At 48.7% G+C, this 21123-nt stretch overlaps 1 protein-coding gene across 1 annotated transcript in view; it reads left to right on the top strand.

Annotated features, from left to right (window-relative positions):
* The first annotated feature begins 12833 nt into the window (after positions 1-12833).
* Positions 12834-21123, top strand: part of LOC133351653 (filamin-A-like) — a 72025-nt gene continuing 63735 nt past the window's right edge. Inside the window, exon 1 of the mRNA XM_061567020.1 lies at positions 12834-13352. Coding sequence (XP_061423004.1) covers positions 13061-13352 — 292 coding nt within the window. The 5' untranslated portion in view covers positions 12834-13060. The remainder of the gene's footprint in view (positions 13353-21123) is intronic.

Below are 21123 nucleotides of genomic sequence, written 5' to 3'. Positions count from 1 at the left end.
AAGCAAGCAAGCGAACTTAATATAAAAGATTTTTAAAAAACTTGCGTGTTTAATTCTAGATTTGAAGCTTTCGTGACTGCAAGGATTCATACTCTTAGTTCTTTCGGTAAAGTCACGTAGGTAAAAAATGAAATTTAAATTAAAATAAAACAATAAAAATCACGACGTTTCGGAGGCAACACAAGTCTCCGTCATCAGGTGGGACCGTCACAGCCAGATTAGCTGCATCAAGTACTTAAGAGCTTACATATTGAATCCCTCCCTCACTTGATGCAGCTAATCTGGCTGTGACGGTCCCACCTGATGACGGAGACTTGTGTTGCCTCCGAAACGTCGTGATTTTTATTGTTTTTATTTTCATTTAATTTTTTACCTACGTGACTTTACCGAAAAAACTAAGAGTATTGTGTGTTTAATGTCGGTGGGCAGATGTGGTGATGAGCAGTTGTATTGTCTGTATATTTATTTTGCTATATGCCAGTGGGAGGTGGAGTGTGGGGGGGGGCACCTATTAACGCCACCCCCCCATCCCAGCCGAGCGCAAAATGTAAACAATCCGTGACCTCTGCAGCTGGCGATGGAAAGATATCCAAGTCGAGGTAACAAACAGGCGTTATCTCAGCCTCAAAACCAGAGGTCGCAACCGGGTACCCGATACCCGTACCCTACCCGATACCCGTACCCGGCCGGGTACGGGTAGCCGTTTGCGACCCTGGTGCGGCCGGGTACGGGTACGAGTAGGCCGTGAGTCACCGGTGAGTCACCGTTTGTCACTCATTTCGGGTAGGGTACGGGTACGGGTAGGGAACGGGAACCCGTACCTGGCCGGGTACGGGTACGGGTACCCATTTGCGATCCTGGTGCGGCCAGGTACGGGTACGGGTAAGGAATCAAAACCCGTTTGCGACCTCTGCTCAAAACCAAACAACACTGTGGACTGAAAACAAGAACAAATATTCATCGGCGACGTTACGGGCAATGGCTCTTCTTCGCAGCACAAGCTACCTTCACTTGCAAAGTAGTCGATGCACAATGATCCACGTACGTGTTGGGGTTCGAGTTTGCGTTGCTTACCCAGGTGAGAGAACTCAAGCGAACAGGCCACGTAGTGTAGGAGTGGAGTCCTCGGAAAACGGAATTCATTAACTGAACCTTATGGCGGTACCTCGGGGTAACATAATGTCCCTGATGCAGTCACTTTTAGTCTGTTGATGAGTCGGCGATGCGGCAATCGACTCATCTCGACGAGCTTGTACACGATGCACTCTTCAAAGCTAGAATTTTTCGATAACGGATTTTTTTTATGCTATGATTTGGCGTTTCTACATCGTGGAGTAGCACCGATTTCGGATTGATTGGTACCCCAGTCGCTGAGTTAAATACACCCCTGGAAAAAATAGTGTCCCAGAAATAAAATATTAAATGCCTCGGCATTTAGTACACCGGGGTACCGCCATAAGGATCACCTGATGAAGCTCAATGCTGCTGGAGCGAAAGCGACGTCGTGTGTTGATTTAAAAAAATATTAAGCCACCGGTGAGGTTTGCTCAGCTTTATTGGTTAAAATTCCTCAATACGTGGGCACGTATAAATAATAGTAAACTACATAATATAAATATAATAACATTTGTAACACGTGACAATCTCGTCGGGTGGTGGAGGGTTAATTGACAATAATCTTGGTATTAGAACTACGACCTACGTGGTCCTATCCAAAAATCAAATATGGATCCGCGTGTCCCGGGATGTGCAACACGAGTTTGAAGCTTCCTTAGGTCGGGTCCGCACCTAAGCAACCAGTTGCATGCAACTGAACCGTTCTGTGTGAACCGTCTGTACAAGTGATTGCGTGCAGTTGCGCGACCAGTTATTGATCTCAGTCGAGTACAGACTTGATTTGTTAGCGGCCGCGATCTGCTCGGCAAGTGATTGCAACATGTGCCCAACTGTGATTTGGTTATTACGATCTCGAATGCGCCGTGCAATATCTTTGCGCAACTATTTTCTCAGATGCGGGCAAAGCGGTTGCGACGGCGATTCTGGGTTGAGCGACTGATCGATCGGGTACGAACTGGCCAAGGTATCGTCGCTGGTTGACAGCGAATCGGCAGCAATTGCTCAGCTGTCGGTCGTTCCGATTGCCCGAGTCTCCGATTTACCCGCACCTCCGATTAGCACGCTGAGCAACGTATGGTGGGAAAGATGCATACACGTTTTCTTCATTATCAAATCTTATTTATTGCAACTGTTCCGCAGCACTGGTTTCGCGTTCTCGATAGAAACACGTGATTTGGTGGTAGTGGTGGGGATGATGGCAGTGCTGCACAAGCACAATTAACAAAATAAAAACTCAACACTTTTGTCAATAAAACTGTGTGTAGCCTTAACAGGAACATGTTCGACGATATTTCGGGCAATGGTCCTTATTCACATCATATATATCCGAGTCAAAAATGTAATTCCTAAACAATAAAAAGGCATGATTGTGAAACATAGCAAAAAGTAACAAAAGCACTAAACATGTTAAAGGGTAAAACGTGCAATAGATGGCGTTTCGGACAATTTGCCTTCTTAATATGTGAACATCCCCTGTTATATAATATTTCCCCCACTTTTAAAGCCGCAGTGTTGTTAACTAATTTGTTGAAAACAAGCAAAACAAAACTCAAAATTCCTGTTGCAAGATTGTTTTCTTGCCTCGCTCGTCCCTTGATTTCCTTTGGTCCCTCGAGTTTATAAAAGACGCATTCCTCTCCATCGCTTCGGAAGTAATAACTACAAGCTTTGGCGATGATGGTGATGACGACGACGATGATTATCCGAGCGAAATGCCACTGAAGCTCGCCGATTTTCTCAACCGAGAGCCGGGAGATGGGAATGTTTGGCCGTGGACGGTTGTACGCATTGTGCGGCTGAGGATGCAGCGCCCCAAAGCCTCGCGGATTTAGCACGAAGCCGCGTTGGAGTGCCCGTCTGCATTCCTGAGTTACGCACGTCTCTGTCTCCCCACCACCGCCACCAGCAACCACCTCATCTTTCAGATGCGACTCTGCGGCCGTCTGGAACGCACCTGCTACCCATATTGGGAAGTCACGGCGGGAGCTATGCGCTTTTAAATCCAGATTGAAAACTCATTTCTTAATAATTTTTTTTTTTGCGTTCGAGTTGTTGTCCTACCCCGGACTTACAATTAGCACGATTGTCTACGTACGGTGCGAAATAATATGAACATACGTACATACATCTCCCACCGCGTCGCTTTCATGTGTCCGTCTCATTTCCCACCTCATCCCCCACCCTCATCTCCCGCTGTTCTTCCCTGAAGCCCTCTTGTGGCCAGCTGACCTCGACATTGGTATCTGGCTCCTCAGCATATTGTTGCCATATGCAAGAATATCCCACTAAATCTCCCTCTCCTCTCGCACCTCATGTCTCGCTGTCAATGCCCCCTCCTCTCCCACCATCTCTCATTCACCTCTCTGTTCATCTGTCATCTCATTCATCCCCCACCGTATCTTACCCCTCCCACCTCCTCTCTCACTATATCTCTGCCCCGTCATCTCTCCTATCATCTTACCCCTCTTCCACCTTATCTCTCCCTGTTTATCTCCTCACTTCTCCCACCTCTTTCACTGTCTCCTCTCCCATCGTATGTCTCCTTTCGACCTCGTCTACCGACTCTACCACATCATCTCTCACTATATATCTTCTCTCCACCATCTCTCTCCTCATATCTCTCACTTCTCCCACCATCTCCTACCTCACCTCCAACCTTATCTATTCCCCTCTTTCCCCTTCTCTCCCACCTCACCTGTTACCTAATCTCTCCCTTCCTCACCTGTGCCACCTCATCTCCGACATATTTCTGTTCAGCTTATGCATCTACATGTCTTCCAAAATAGTCTCTGTCAAAAGCCTTCACCCAGCGGTGGATGAGCCACGGCTGATGACGACTGACAATCATTCACGGTAGGGAACTGGGGAGATTGATTTCGTAACCCGAGGCTCACAATTCTTATGAAAGTGTTTACGGGAAAGGAGACGCTTTTAGGAAGGTCTTGTAAGCCTCTTGCACAAGGTGGCCTCTTGCTTTCAAGGTTACACGCCGTGCAAACCCGTGCTGCTGGGGTCGTGTCGTCGGTGAGACGAAGAAAGTTCAGGTTGGGACTGTCGCAGTGAGCAGAGCATCAACCCTGTTTCAGGCAACTTGCCCAGAAAATTGTAATGCTCAAAACTGGATTTGTCTGATTTGAGACACACCAACTTTATACATAATGTGCTTTAAAAAAAAGAAAAGTGGGTTTCTCATGTGCCTCTATGTCAATTGGTATTCATGTCAGTATATGAGTCTCTATGTACATCACTGCACCTCCATGTATATATTTTGATTTCTGTCTAAGTCTTGTCAGTTTCTGCTTAAGGCTATGTGTCTCTATATAGGTCTGTATGTGAGTCTGTGCGTCTCCATGTGGGTATATGAGTCTCCATGTGAGTCTACGGCCGGAATTGTAAGTATATGCATCTCTCTGTGAGTCATTCCTGACTGGTCTAAAACCATCAACTCGCAGCGCCTGAGAACCCAATGCACGCTTGATCGACTGAAACCCGGATTCGAACCCAGACTCTCAACGACACCGGCACACCGCCTCTTTACGCGGTCACAGAAGCCACGAAAAGCCAACCTGGGAATTTAACTTCTACTGCTACCCTCCCTGCATCCGTGCGGCCCTCTCTGTTCTGCCCGGGCTATAACCTCGCTCCGCAGGCAGGGGGCAATCGTGGGGGGGGTTAGGGTTTTAGCCGCATGCACGGGGCCCAGGGTTCGTGCAAGTGGATGTTTGGATAATTGGTTAGGGGCAGAGGTCGCAACCGGGTACCCGATACCCGTACCCTACCCGATACCCGGCCGGGTACGGGTAGGGTACGAGTACGGCCGGGTACGGGTATGGGTACTCGTTTGCGACCCTGGTGCGGCCGGGTACGGGTACGGGTAAGGAATCAAAACCCGTTTTCGACCTCTGGTTAGGGGTTAGGGATAGTGCGAGTGGCTAGTCGGCTGGTTAGTTCGAGGTAGGTGTGTTGTTTATACATCTTTCCTTTGCTGGTTTGCTAATCGGTTAGGGTTATGGGAGCTATAGTGGCCGGTTGGCTAATTAGTTAGTGTGTTTGGCTAGCAATAGTCGACTGTTTGGCAAATTCTTTTAGAGATAAGTACAAGTGGCGGGTTGGGTAGTTTGTTCGGGATAGAGCTAGTACTGTAAGAGTGAACGTATGGACTAGTTATCTCGTGTATACTCTATTTGTTCCACACTGCTTGTCCCGTGTATACTCTACTGCATTTCTTATCTAGCCTTTAAATCGTCGCGTTCGCTGCGTGAGCTTAAATGCCATATTCGCACACGATCTGCATCTACTGTATTGTAAAAACGCGTCAATCGGCCGTGGAATCGAGATGTCAAAGCCCATTCCATCTGAGCACACTGCACCAAGTGGTCTGCGAACAACAACGACGCCCAACAACCCTGCCACCACCACCACCACCACTGCCCTCCTCCCCTCCATGGGCTCCATGCCCACTCTGAGGAAACTGCCGCAGTGAGAGGGGTGACGGTGATGATGCGGACGAGGATTTTCCATTGTTTTTTTTTTGCTGCAGTCTCTGAGTAAACGTTGGCATACGTTTGGAACTGTTTAACCACAACGTTGGCCCAACGCCCCCTGTTTTAATGGGCTTGATCAAGCCCGTCATTCTGAGTCAGGGCTCGGCTCATTGGCATGGCTCTGGCTCAAGTTTGAGCTGGCTCAAAACCACGCTTACGGGCTTGAGCCGGCTCAGAAGCAATGCCCATGGGTCCCAGCCATCAGCAACATCATGGCCCAGGAGCTGAGCCTGAACCAAGCCACTGCTCAGAGCCGCTCGCTTGGTGCGGCTCCCTGGAAAGCGACGAACCGAGTGGCTTGGAGCCTGAGCCGGTCAGCCGAAATGTTGTGAGGTCCAAGAAGCCCCCACACAACCTTGATCAACACCTTACGGCCCATACTCGTAGGTTTTTCGGTAAAGTCACGTAGGTAAAAAAGAAATAATGATAGAAATAATAGAAATAAAATAATAAAGCACGACGTTTCGGAGGCAACACAAGTCTCCGTCATCAGGTGGGACCGTCACAGCTAGATTTACTGTCTGTATTATTATTTCTATTATTTTTTAATTTTTTACCTACGTGACTTTATCGAAAAACCTAAGAGTATGAATGCAGTCACGAAAGCTTCAAATCTAGAACCTTATGGCCCCCGATCTATAAGTGTGAATAACACTGGTCAACAAAACAAAAAAAATGTCTCTGGCCTGGACTTTTGCAGCTGTTTTAGACTAATTTCAGGATGCTGATTCCAAATCTGATCTCATATTTGCTCTATCACATCTCATTTTTATGCTATAGGCATACCCCATTTTCATTGATTTTACCCGAAATTAACTCTGTTACATATGATTGCAAGTTGTTGCGAGTCAGTGACTGCTTTAGTGTTAAAATATGGTGCTCTATTTTTTAGGATAGTGTGTTTATAATATAATTTTATGTAGATATCCACCTTTATTTAATATTTTTCTTCTGCAGTTTTTATTGAAAATGCAATATTTGATATCTCAAAAACCTGATGTGATAGACAAAAACTGATGCCAGATTTGGAATCAGCACCCCAAAATTACCTTGAAACCGTTGGAATACCTTATGCCAGAAAAAGTGTGTTGACCAGTGTATATATAATCGATGTTAGATGTCGCTGCTGATGTTGCTGTTTGCTGCTGCTGCTGCATGGAATTCCGCCACACCCTGCGTGGTGCGGTCATGGTGTGGCGTGTGTGGCGACGCCCCCTCTGTAGATTGGTAACTCGTGACAAGGGTTTGCTGGCTCTTGCTGATAACGTCGAGGAGGGAGAGGGGAGCGGCAACTCACGTGGCTGGGGCTGGGGGTTAACGGGGATAACGGCGCTGGAATATGAGCGGGGAGAAAATGCGCCGACGAATACATCTGTTGGTAATATTCGTTGTTACACATTCAAATGTGTTTCCATTGATATCCTGGCCTTGGTGCCCACCTTCTGTTCGCAGTGGTGGAAATTCCTTATTTCTATGGCGAGGGCAGTCTGTTCATAGGACGACCACTGCTGATTCCCCTTACAAATTGGTACTCGTTCAGTCGACCCTGGACTGATGATGGGCTGAGTCAACCACCCCGCTTCCCAAAACAGGATTTCAATCTTGCGCTACCACGGAGCCACAACCTCACGGCGTCTGTGAAAGAGCTTCACAGCTCATCGGATTCCCCCAGTATAAATATATTCTGATTCATGGCCAGTAGTTAACAAACGCGGCCGGGAAATAACGGGGATAATGGATTAATTGTAATTGGAATAACACGATAATACATCTGAGGTAACTTACAAACGTGGATATGGGAATCACTGGATAACGAGGTAACTAAGGACCTGGGTAACGAGGTTTAGGTTAACGGGATAACGAGATAATTGATCTGGGATATCGGGGTAAAACGCGCTGGGATCTCGTGCCAACGTATCCAAGGTAACTTACTAAACATGGCTGGGATAACGAGATAACGGAGCTGGGTAACGGATTTATATTGACGAGATAATGGATCTGGGATAGTGCGGATCTGTGGGGGTAACTGACTAAACAGACTTGGAATGAAGCGATAACGGAGCTGGATAAAAGGTTAACCGGGGGTAACGTGGAATGAGTGGGGGGGGGGGGTAACGGGGAATTAGTGGGGGGGGGGGGGGGTAGCGGGAATGGGTGGGGGGGGGGTAACGTGGAATGAGTGGGGGAGGTAACGTGGAATGAGTGGGGGGGGGGGTAACGGGGAATGAGTGGGGGGGGGGGGTGGGTAACGTGGAATGAGTGGGGGGGGGTAACGTGGAATGAGGGGGGGGGGGGGGTGGGTTAACGTGGAATGAGTGGGGGGGGTAACGTGGAATGAGTGGGGGGGGGGGGTAACGTGGAATGAGTGGGGGGGGGGGGGTGGTAACGTGGAATGAGTGGGGGGGGGGGGGGTAACGTGGAATGAGTGGGGGGGGGGGTAACGGAGAATGAGTGGGGGGGGGGGTAACGTGGAATGAGTGGGGGGGGGGTAAGGGGAATGAGTGGGGGGGGGTTAACGTGGAATGAGTGGGGGGGGTAACGTGGAATGAGTGGGGGGGGGGGGGTAACGGGGAATGAGTGGGGGGGGGGGGTAACGTGGAATGAGGGGGGGGTGGTTAACGTGGAATGAGTGGGGGGGGGGTAACGTGGAATGAGTAGGGGGGGGGGGTAACGTGGAATGAGTGGGGGGGGGGGGGGGGTAACGTGGAATGAGTGGGGGGGGGGGGGTAACGTGGAATGAGTGGGGGGGGGGGTAACGTGGAATGAGTGGGGGGGGGTAAAGTGGAATGAGTGGGGGGGGGTAACGTGGAATGAGTAGGGGGGGGTAACGTGGAATGAGTGGGGGGGGGGGTAACGTGGAATGAGGGGGGGGGGGGGGTAACGTGGAATGAGTGGGGGGGTAACGTGGAATGAGTGGGGGGGGGGTAACGTGGAATGAGTGGGGGGGGGGTAACGTGGAATGATGGAATGAGTGGGGGGGGGGGGGGTAACGTGGAATGAGTGGGGGGGTAACGTGGAATGAGTGGGGGGGGGGTAACGTGGAATGAGTGGGGGGGGGGTACGTGGAATGAGGGGGGGGGGGGGGTGGGTACGTGGAATGAGTGGGGGGGGTAACGGGGAATGAGTGGGGGGGGGGGGGTAACGGGGAATTAGTGGGGGGGGGTAACGTGGAATGAGTGGGGGGGGTAACGTGGAATGAGTGGGGGGGGTAAACGTGGAATGAGTGGGGGGGGGGTAACGGGGAATGAGTGGGGGGGGGGGGGGTAACGGTGATGAGTGGGGGGGGGGGGGGTAACGGGGAATGAGTGGGGGGGGGGGGGGTAACGGGGAATGAGTGGGGGGGGGGGTAACGGGGAATGAGTGGGGGGGGGGGTAACGGGGAATGAGTGGGGGGGGGGTAAGGGGGAATGGGGAGTGACGGGGAATGAGTGGGGGGGGGGGGGGGTAACGGGGAATGAGTGGGGGGGGGGGGGTAACGGGGAATGAGTGGGGGGGGTAAGGGGAATGGGGAGTGACGGGGAATGAGTGGGGGGGGGGGGTAACGGGGAATGAGTGGGGGGGGGGGGGTAACGGGGAATGAGTGGGGGGGGGTAAGGGGAATGGGGAGTGACGGGGAATGAGTGGGAGGGGTAAAGTTGAATGAGTGGGGGTGGGCTGGCAGTGGGGACTGAGTGACTCACTCCCTGTTTGTCTGGCTGGGAGGGAGGGAGGCGCGGGATGTCTCCTCGTGATTGTGTGGTGGGGGTTGTTGTTGGTTGTGGTGGGGGTTGTTGGTGGTGGTGGTGGGGGTTGTTGTTGGTGGTGGTGGGGGTTGTTGGTGGTGGTGGGGGTTGTTGGTGGTTGTTGGTGGGGGTTGTTGGTGGTGGTGGTGGTTGTTGTTGGTGGTGGGGGTTCTCCAGGAATTTCAGTCAACAAACAACTATCATCGAGATAACGAGACACTTTATTGGGTCGCGTGTGTGTGTTTTATGTAGTTAGCCATGGCTGCATGTAGTTAGCGGTGTGGGGAGCGGTGGTGGAGCGGTTAGCGCGCTCCGCTATGAGTTCAATTTCCGCACTCGGTACCAACACCGGTGACGATTATCAGAACCGGTTCTGGGCCTCCCCTAGGTCGACTCGGCCTCAAATTAGTACCTGGTGCGATGTGAAAACATCGCAAGAGGGAGACAAAGGTAGTCGGGCGTGGTGTTGGCCACCCCCCCCCCCCCCCCGTAACGAGAGGTACTTGCTAACAGCACCAGCTTACACGGGCAAATATTGATCTTTGTACTGCAGTTAGTTTCGTAGACACAGCCATACATTCTTGAATGCATCTGTGTGGGAGCTTTGAGTGTGTGCCACTCGTGTGTGTGGGGGGTTTCTTCAGGCAATCCCCGGTCTCCGAACGTACGGTGTGAAAGAAGTTCAACATATTGTATATACAATTGTAATTATATTGTTGTTGCTTGATGATTCATCATGATTGATCATACAATAACGATATCACCATTGTTTACAATGCTGATATACTAGTTGGTGATCAACTCTTTTAAAGAGTATTGCTAATGATTACGCTGCTGTTGATGATTAATGCTGATACGAATTATATTGATGCTGCTGATGACGATCATGATGCAGATTATGGTGAGTAATGATTTATCCGTGCCGGAGATGAATCATCTTCCTGGCCCCTCCCCTCATCATTCCAATGACCACACCCAGAACCCCCCCCCCCCATGCACCTCGACATCAGAATGGAACATTCCAACTCATGTTAAACCCACGTAGGCGCGTCCAATGCTAATTAGCTGGGGGGGGGGGGAGATGCCGCTCACCTTCATTACAGGTTAAGTGGTTGCATTGGCTACAGGTGTCCCCCAGGTGAGGCAGGGGGTGAATTGAGAGGTTCTTTTCCTGCCTCACCTGTTCCCCTGGAGTTAGGGGGATTGAGATTTGGTTATTGGATTTGATTTGATACTCTTAGGTTTTTTCGGTAAAGTCACGTAGGTAAAAAATAGTAGTAATAAATGAAAATAAATCAATTAAATCACAGCAAAATAACAGTTAATTTGCTGTTATTTTGCTGTGCCTTTTTACACCTGATGAAGGAAGCTTGTGTTGCCTCCGAAACGTCGTGATTTAATTTCATTTTTTTTTACTTTTTACCTCCGTGACTTTACCGAAAAAAACTAAGAGTATGAATCCATGCAGTCACGAAAGCTTCAAATCTAGAATTGATGATTTGAGTTAAGGACTTGAGGTGATTAGGTAACTGTTTGGAGTTTAGGGTTAGAAGTATCAAGTTAAGAGTTGGAGTTAAGGGCTGTAATTATACAACTTAAGGAGTTGAGTTAAGGGTTCGATGTTGTGAGATATATATTTAAGCGATTAAGTAAATAATTAAACTTAAGTACTGAAAGGTTGGAACGATACATTTGAAGGGTTAAAGTTAGACGTCAGAGTTAAGGGTTGGAGGTATAAACGTAAGTTAATAACTTTGAGTTGTTAAGTTAGAGCCACAGTGAAGAGTTTTAGAGGCATCATCCACTCACGGGGCTCCTCCTACCCGGACCCCAGGCTCCTCCCACGCGCCTACAGTGCGAACACGTGCGCGCTACATTTTAATACAGATTTAAGGCACACGTGCTTATGCTATACTGTATATATACTTACTCTTAGTTTTTTTCGGTAAAGTCACGTAGGTAAAAATAAATAATAAAAATAATAGAAATTATAGAAATAAAATAATTGTATTTTATTTCTATTATAAAATAAAATAATTTTATTTCTATTATTATTTCTATTATTTTTGTTTATTTATAATAAAATAATTTGCTTTTATTTCTATTATTTTTATTATTTTACCGAAAAAAACCTAAGAGTATGAATCCTTGCAGTCACGAAAGCTTCAAATCTAGAATGTATATACACTTATTCATTCACTGGACCATATTCACTCACGTGGTAAAGTTTGGTCAAATACCCACCACCCTCCTCCCCAACGGCGGGAGCTCTTCATCCAGCAGTGAATTGACAAATAGTGCTGTACATAAATTACACGCGTGACACATTGTGCATACGAATTGCAATCGCCAATGGGTCACTAGAGTGATGGCGACGTCACCGCAGCGTTTGTGCCAGGCTAGGTGCACTATTGAGTGCACTTGCACGCAACCGGGGTACACCACTCATCAGCCACGCTCAGTCCACTGCTGGATGAAGGCATCCCCCAAGCTTCCTGCTGCGATACAATCACCTAGCACCTGCCCCACAAACTGATTTGATGACCCCATCTCCATCATATATTCACGCAAACTCAGTGTAAAATGACACGTGTGGAATGGCAATGACACTGCTGTTGTGTACATACAGCACACGTGGGTAAGGGGATACAGACTCTTAACCACAACGTGTGTGACACGGGTTACTTCAAAACATTCAAAGGCCCTAGACACTTCTAAGCGTGGTGTGTGTGTGCATACTGAATGTGTGTGCACTGTATGTGTGCCTGGATTCGTTTAGTGTCTGCACCGTGACTTCTTTTCGTGGTGATGATCACGCAACCTGCTCGTGTACCTTGCCGGCAATGATAGGTCCTCGTTAACAGCACTTTTCCCAAGTCTAGTTAGGCTACACGGGGGATCTTTGTCTTTGTGCCACTACAATACAGTACGAGTGAGCATTTCATGTTGTGCACTATAGTAGCTGCGTCTTTATATTAATACAAAGCACGTGCGTGTGTGAGTGCAGTGAGTTCATTGTGTGAGTGTGCTTTGTGTGTGTGCATAGCACTGTTTGTGTAAGTTACACACCGTGAAGTGTGCAGTACAGGTGTGTCTGTGTGAAGACTCGAGTGTATATATTACAGTAGTACAGTATATACTGCAGTATACGTCGTGTGTAGGTGTGTAGGTGTGTGTGTACACAGTTTCTGCACTGTGTACGTTGCGCGTAAGTGCGTGTGTGTAAGTGGAAGACGTCATTCACTCGCTCGCAGTGTCAATGTGTCGGTGTGTCTGTACACACACACACACGCCCCACCCCTTATCACCACCACCACCACCAACTTCGTGAGTGTCCCCCACCTCCACACAACACCACCACCAACCACAACCACCACCACCACTCAACCACCACTCCCTGCTAGCCCCTCCCCCTCCGCGGGTCCTTTATAAGCGTCGCAGAGGCAGCCACACCCCGTGCACCGCCGCAGTCGCAGCAAGTGGAGACACTCTGGGTGCAAGTTCTTGTTGGTGGAGGAGCGACAACAACAACAGCAGCAAAGTTCACGCCAGCTAGCAGCAGCAGCAGTAGCAGAGACATTGAGAAAGTCAGAGCGAGCAGCAACAACAACAACCACCACAACCACCACCAGAAATCCCATCGGTAGTGGAGCCACCACGAAAACAACCATCTCGACCATGCCGGCCACCGATAGAGACCTGGCGGAGGACGCTCCGTGGAAGAAGATCCAGCAGAACACGTTCACACGCTGGTGCAACGAGCACCTCAAGTGCGTGAATAAGAGGCTCGGAGACCTGCAGAAGGACTTCTCCGACGGCCTGCGGCTCATCGCCCTGCTGGAGGTGCTCAGCCAGAAGAGGATGTATCGGAAGCACAACCCCAGGCCCACCTTCAGGCAGATGCAACTCGAGAACGTGTCCGTGGCCCTCGAGTTCCTGGACAAGGAGAACATCAAGCTGGTGTCCATAGGTAAGCGAGTGTTTTGATTTGCGGTGGCAGGACGCGAAGTTGTCCTGGTGGTGTGGCGGTCATTAAAAGCCCTGAGCCAGTGGTGGAAACTCCACATTCCCATGGCGTGGGCGAGTGTTGTCAGTAGGACAAACGCTGTGGAGCGGTCTTAAGGGGCCGTTCATAATGTTCACTTTGTTAGATGGTCTTGGGGGGCAATTCATTGCTGGATGAGGCCCCCCCCCCATACGTTGTGCGAGTGGTTTAACTATACTTCACCACGCTGGTCATTGTGGATTTGTTAAGGGGGCCCACCCAGGAGCGGTTCATTTCGATATCCGTGGTAGGTCAATAGTGATGTGTGCTGATGAGACCCGTAATGCCGAAACTTACGTAGAGTTTGCGTGATTAAACCTCTACTGGATACGAATTTCATCCAGCAGTGGATTGAGAGTACGTTTTGTATGATTATTTGATGGCTTTCACAGGCTGATTTTTTTTTTTTAAACTCAGTTTAAAGTTACGAAACTTTTATTTACCCATAATGTTTCGAACATTGCCGCTGTGGTCGTCAAGGTTGGCACATTGGTGGACGTCGACTGATCTCCCGGCGTGGCAGTTGTGAAACAGTGTTGTGCCAAAAGTGTCTTTTGTTTTGTTCGCACAGCAAATGGGGGGGTTACACCACCGTCAAATGGCTCTAACTTGCGCGTGTGATGGTATAAAGTGTGGGCACTGCCAATTATCGCTGGCCAGAGGTCTGGCTAGTTGTGGAAGAATAAGCCAAATATCGCAAGTTAAAAGTGTCTCTCCCTTGACGAGAGGTCCTTCTGCCAGCAGTGGTTTGAGCGAGCAATTTCAGGGCGGTGCCTTTATTTGTATTGCTGCCTCCACAACAACGCAGCGAGTGCCTTTCGTACACATTGCCAAGCCTCCTCCAATTAATTTCTCGATTTTCACATCGGAGCGTCTCTCGTCTATCACTGCTAGACTGATTACTCATCGATTCCTCCACTCCGTAGAGAGGACTCTGGTCCATCTGACTGTTCACAACCAAACAGCACTGCAGGTCATCAGCATCCCAACTTGATTACACGATCAAATCACTCGAGCACCACCACACTGCAGGGGTACACTATAGTACTTTTCGCTTCTTCCTTCGATATTCACTTTTTGGAATCCCCCCCCCCCTCCGCCACACTTCTTTTTGGACCTTTTGTTCAGCAACCGTGATTTTTAAAACAAAAAATAACATTTGCTTGGCTGTGTGGTCGGCGAAAATCTCATGAGCGTCAATACCGTATTCTCCGAATAATACGAGACTCCAGAAAGTAAGACGCACTGAGAATCTGTGCAAATAGTTGCTCAAATCTGGTCACACATGCACACACGGCTACCGGATTTATTAGACGCGCGCACACTCAACATTGTTATTAGAATACACCGGGGGGGGGGAGATGTGTCCTATTACAAATCCAGAGAGATGCGGTAATGCCATGACCTATCCGGAACGCCGCGTTCAGTGCGGTGGTTTACACGGCACGGGTTTATTGATTGATTGGGAAGTTGGTGATTTGCCCGTCAGGAACGCGGTTAAATCGCGTACAAACGGAGTTACCGTTTGGGGGGTAACACAAACTTTTCAGTCTCCCAGCAGCACGCTTGCCACATGCACTGAAATATGCAATGGTTAGTCTGGTTTGAAGTTGTAGAGTAGGCAGTAACAATTATATTGCACTGTTTTTATTATAAAATATTCGCTTGAATTGTGAACAATCAGTTCTTAACAGTATAATCCTTCTCTTCCTCGTCCTCCAATCATTATCCTTACTACTTACCCAAAATCAGCAAGCCTCAAGACTCCTTTTCAGGCGGGTCCTGCTTGCTACATTGGGATGTTTGGCCCATTCCGTTTGGGAATGATACGAGAGGAGATTGTTGCGTGCCTGGAGAAAACCCACCCACTACGGGATAAACGCACACAGGTCTGCACGGATGGATGTAATAATCTCTTTAATGTGCGTACTATGCCTGATCACGGACAATTCTTACTTGCATCAAATCTCAAGTTTACATACCAGAGAATCAGTTGGTAGCGTCAGAGGCACTTAAACTTAGGTGGTACGAATTTATATCGGTGGACAATGTAACATGAAACGTATTGTGGATATATTTTCTTGTGTCCTATTAAAAAAGAGACGCATTTGTTAGTTAAATGGTGGTTAAATTCCAAAAACGTCTTTTGAGAGTTAACGTTGAGTTTTATTGAAGTTCCTTAGAGATGGTGTGCTTTGACATGTCTGTAGCCATATATATTTCGTGTAAGAACCATTCATTTTAAGTGTTGCACCTGCAGTTGGGACTTGGTGAGGGCCCCGTGGACGCTTTATGGAGAAAATGGTACAATATAAAATGATTTTTGACCAAATAAGCATCCAAATGTGTCCCTAACGAATTCGTCTAGGGCACATGTTCTTCTCCGTTGATGGCCTTGGGGTAGTGGTGAGAATTCCACATTTGCTATGGTGGGGAACAATCCTTTCCCAGGACAAATAATTTCCTTGCCACAGTGGGTACATGGCATGGAGTTAGGGGGAGGGTGATGATGATTGTCTGAGGCAACTCCCACCCCCTGCCCTGACTGGGAGAACTTGTGTTGATGAAGACCAAATGTAGGTAATTGAACCTTATGGCGGTACCCGGCTCTCGCACAATGTCTGCAATGCAGTCATTTGTAGTCTGCCGCATCGCCGACCATCAACAATCGACTCATCTCGACAAGCTGTACACGATGCACCACCACGGTGCGTACCGCAAGCGTTCGGGGTTTCGGCGCAATCGTCCTCGCTGCGTTTCGACATCGCGGAGTGTGGCACCGATTTCGGATTGATTGGTTACCCCAGTCGTGGAGTTGAGTAACACCCCTGGAAAAAATTGTGTCCCAGAAATAAAATCTTGAATTGCCTCGGCCCATTTTGTATTATTTGGTACCCCGGGGTACTGCCATAAGGATCAATTGTGGTCCACAATAAATGTGGGTGCGACCAGCACCAAGGATCCTGGCCACGTTTGTCTCCTCCGGTCCTGATTTATCCATGACGGCATTGCACCAAGTACTCGAGTTTAAGGCCGAGGTTGAGAGATTATAACTTTTATTTCGGTTTAAGAACTCTCGTGTATTTATTTTTTAACTGGCACACCCCCACCCAAATCCCGTGCATCGCACGCGCAATCTCGCACGCCAATCCAACATCTTACACCCCCATGTGCCACACGCACAATGCCGCCCCCCCCACACCACTCATGACTGGCACTAGTTAAGCATCCTGAAAAACGGTCTTGAGACCTCAAAGCGATGCGCTGTTATTGTTATTACACCCAACACGCGCATGAATCTTGAGACATTAAACACTTTCCATAAATTCCCACCACCCCGTTCCTTACCCAAACCGCATGGAGCAGCAACGCTTAGATTTGATTCGTCCCCGTGCCAATCGATGGTTCTGCGCTTTGATTGGCACGGTTCCACACCGGCGCACACCAACGCACCGCACTGCACCAAAGAGCAAGCCCACCCACTCACTGCATTGGGGCAGTGCACACACACACGCACATTGCGTGTTAGTGTGTGCGTACTACATTGTAAAACTCACCTGTGTGTGTACCCACGCACTGGCATAGCCCAACCCACACTGCAGTGGTGGTGCTCACCCAAACTGCATTGAAGAACGCGCCCAATAACCCGCTGCTCCATGGCACACTCACTCGCATCTCCTGTACACCCACACAACGCACTGCAGTACATGGGCACACCCCACACACACACCCTATCCCTTACCTAGCACAATCAAATACACGCTCGCAATCTCCCTAACTGTGCCCAACTTGATGATGCTCCACCATAACCCTGACTCACACTCTCACCCATGCCGCAGAAACGGTGTGCGCACCACCCAGACTCTGGTCGGGTTATGGATCTGACCTTGAGCCAAAGTCTAGCCCCCCTTACACACAACCCTGGTGTCGGTGTGGTACAGAGCTGCAGGTTCAGCTCTGCCCCGCGAGTGGCAGTGTTTTTTTTAGATTGGTAATGGAAACGAGTAACAGTGATGGAGGTTGGTGCTGCATTGTCAGGGGCTGCTGCTACCAGCGGCTGGTGGCGGTGGGTGCTGAAGAGTCCAAAGTTTGCCAGGGATCAGGGGCTGTGATAGTTGCTGATGTGGACTTGTGTCAGCAACGCCAGCTGTGCGTCCCCCATCAACACTGGGTCTTCATAATCAAGTCTCTGCTCTTATCAGTGGTGGGAATTAGTAATTCGTGGGCCCAATCATCGAATTTATCAAGTGGCATTCATTATCCAATGGGGCGTGCCATTTGTCTCTGTGTGGGCTGCATTTGCGGTGTTGGTGGCTTCCGTTTTTCTAAACACAGGCTGTTCACTAGTTGGCAAGATCGCCATCCGTCTGTGGGCATCCTAATTGAACACTGCATTTTCAAATCCATGCGCGTTTTTTTTCTTTGAAATCATCACAGGTACGGTCTGCCAATGGGGAACTTCTTCATATGTCAATTAAAAACGGCTCCTTTGTCGAAGTTGTTCAAAATGTTACTCCTTTTCTCAGGATCCCACACTTAAGTGTAGTCTCCTACTGTAAATTGGTTAACCTCTGCTCCTGAAGAAGGCTCTTTGCCTAAACCTTCATTCTGCGCTATGGTGCTGCTGATAACGCTGCTGCAGCTACTGCGTCTGCTGTTTCTACTGCTGACGCTGCTGAAGGCCACTGCCTGAAACGTCGCCCTTAATGTGTTCGCAAGGCAGTATTGACGAACGTGTGAGGTGGCAGTGATGCATGCCTGAGCTTGTGAATCAACCCCTGCACTCCCCCCCCCCATCACACCATGTAGTTCTTATTTCACTTGTAGTATTTGACCAAAATTTATTTATTTTGTTGGTAACCGCAGTGGTTAGGCCACAGTAAAGGTGTTCCGCTGGTTTTTTGTTTTTCTGGGCGTTGTCCACAGCTTTGAATAAGGGGTCTCTCTGCCTGTGGGTTGTGCCTACCCCAACGGTGGCTCCCCCACACCTGCAGGGCATTCTTCTCAGTTTCTTTGTGACTCTTGGAGTGTCCAGTCTCTAAGGGAGTGTTCAGTGCTGGGATACGGGCATGGGTGGGTTATGTTGTAGCTGTTGGTGGGCATGTAAGAATGTGTCGATTAGAAAAATATATTCCTACGCGCTCGGATATTTACGATCTTTAGCAAGTTGTATGCCAGGCTACGTTTGGGCTAACGGACCAAGAAGGACAAGAAATAAATGGTGCTGTGTAGTGGAAGGGAAGTGGAGTTGGTGGTGCAGTGATTGGGGCACTATGCCTGTTGATGTGGTTGTTGTGTGGGGCAGGTGAAGGTAGTGGTTGCACTGGAACTGATTGCACGGAACACAGGTTTTACAACCGAAACTTTTTATTATATGCCCCAGCTTGTTTGCAACCTTCCTTTATGTATTTGTATTTTTGTGCTGATTTTATCGCGCATTTGACTTTGACCTCCCGTGGTATACCTTCTCAAAACGTTGGCCTCCTTGGGCTATCGCCACCCTGATCATTTAATTCTATGGACACATCCTCTTCCTTCCCATCTCTCCTGTCCTCTCTCCCCTCCTTTCTACACCATATCTTCGCGCTCTCGTGAATTTATCCCATCCCTTCTCCAACCTCTCATCCCTTTTTTATACTACCTCTTCTCCTCCTGCAATCCTATCCCTTCTCTCCTTCTCACCACCTATTCTCTCTCCCCATTATCACTTTTTCTCTCCCCACTCCTCTGACTACCTCTTCTCTTCCTTTCTCCTCCACTCGTTTCCTCCTCAATGTTGAGTCTCCGCCCCCCACCCCCCGAAACGCCGTCGCTCTAATTCCTCGTGGTTTTTTGTTTTTCCATTTTTAACTGCTGCGGCAGTAACCACGGGCCCTGCTCCTCGACCCCCAAACACGTGGGAAGGGAGAGTCGACAACAGCCCATGGTGTGGGGGGCAGGGGGGGGACCCTGTTTGGTGATTCACTTTAATAACGAGTGAATTCTTTCCCCTTGTGCCGCTTTAAATGTCAACTGTGTGGAGAACGTCACTTGTGTTTGTGTAACCAGCCGCAGCCACGGGTTCCTGTGCCATCTACACGTCTGCCTGTGTGCGTGCACGTTTTTTAAATAAAAGCCACTAACCCTGGGTGATGTTTAGATGTTAAAACAATTGAAGGTGGCAGTCACGAGTCGTGACCATGGTGTGTGCGCAGGAGGCCATCCATCCAGCAGTGGATGGACAATGGGGGTGTTGGTGGTGATGTTGCTTCTATTTTTAAAACTGCCTTTAACCAAAGATGAAGACATTTTGATGTCAAAACGAATGTGACGAAGGCAGGACTAATTATTGGCCATGATGTGAAGAGTTTTTTTTTCCAGCGATGAATGGACAATGCAATGGCTGATGGTAATGGCAGTGATGTCAAGATGATGCTGAGTCCTAGGTATTCACAATTATTGCCCGTGGTTCAAGAATTTGTACCAATACACTTTTTAGCAACCTAATGTTTGTGTGATGGCAAGGACTGCCATAGAACCGATATATCCTCAACATCTCCTTCACCTGAGCTACGGAATGCCGCACCCACCATTCCAGTGGCTCCACCCATGAGATGAAGCCTCCCTGCTGGTCCTCTGATTTGCGTTCCGAAGTTTTGTTCCGAATCGGCGGTATCTGTTTCTTTGGCTGTACTACTTGATCCCTGTTCCGAACAAGTGGCGAGTGGTAATTTTGTTCAGAATACATACCACCCCACATGCAGGGGGTGGATGTAACGGACTAGGCAGATATTCACTTTGCCCCCTAACTTTGTTTTAATATTATGATGCTAATTAATGTAACAATTATTTTATATATTTCATACGTAGGCTTTCACGACCATTATGATTCGTAATTGCTTTCTTTTTGGGTTGGATCGTGTAAGATATGTTGGATTTTAAACTCTCATCCACCACCCAACAGCCAACTAAATCAAGTTACTGTTGTGGGTGAGTTTTTATTTGACTCTTAACACAAATGGTGGTGCTGCATTGCCAGTGGTGCACAAACACCAATAACTCAACACGTTTGTCAATCGCATAACCATTGTCCACAACATTGCATATACAGTCTTTATTTTTACTCTTTGGGGCTGTGTTAATGATGAATGCATTGGGGTCTTGGCATTGAATGAAGCCTTGCGCTAACCTATACAGCATGCAAAAAACTTTCCGTTTTCTACAAAGTTGCAGTCTTATAAGTAAAATTGCCATTGTCGGATCTCGGAAGCCCAGCAGGGGAGTCGGGGGTGGGGATCGGCCTTCATATGTAGCAGGTAAGGGGCTTGCCGGGTGTTTGAAAGTGTCAGGCTGTTTTTGGTGTGGGGAACCATAGCGTAGCGTGCAAACTGCTATTCTATGAACCCAGCAACCCGAGGTTTGATTCCCACTTGGCCACCAACACCAGAGACGATTATCGGAACCCTTCCTAAGCCTCCCCTAGGTCTACTCTGCCTCATGAGTACCTGGTGCAATGTGTAAACATTTCCACTTGGACAAAGGCGGCTGGGCGTGATATTGGCCACCGACCCCCTCGTGTGCCATTCCAGTCTTCACAGGTGCTTGCTAACAGCACTTGCCCCCTATGTCTGCTAAGGCTGCAAGGGGGTCTCTGTCTTTGTAGCCAGGAGGTTGCAGTGGCAAGTTATCTCCCCCCACGTGTGGCGGGGTTTGTCCA

The sequence above is a fragment of the Lethenteron reissneri genome, chromosome 38 (assembly GCF_015708825.2).
Source record: "Lethenteron reissneri isolate LAM-NWPU_2019-01 chromosome 38, ASM1570882v1, whole genome shotgun sequence".
NCBI classification, from domain to species: Eukaryota; Metazoa; Chordata; class Hyperoartia; order Petromyzontiformes; family Petromyzontidae; genus Lethenteron; species Lethenteron reissneri.
This window is presented reverse-complemented; position numbering and strand designations above follow the sequence as displayed.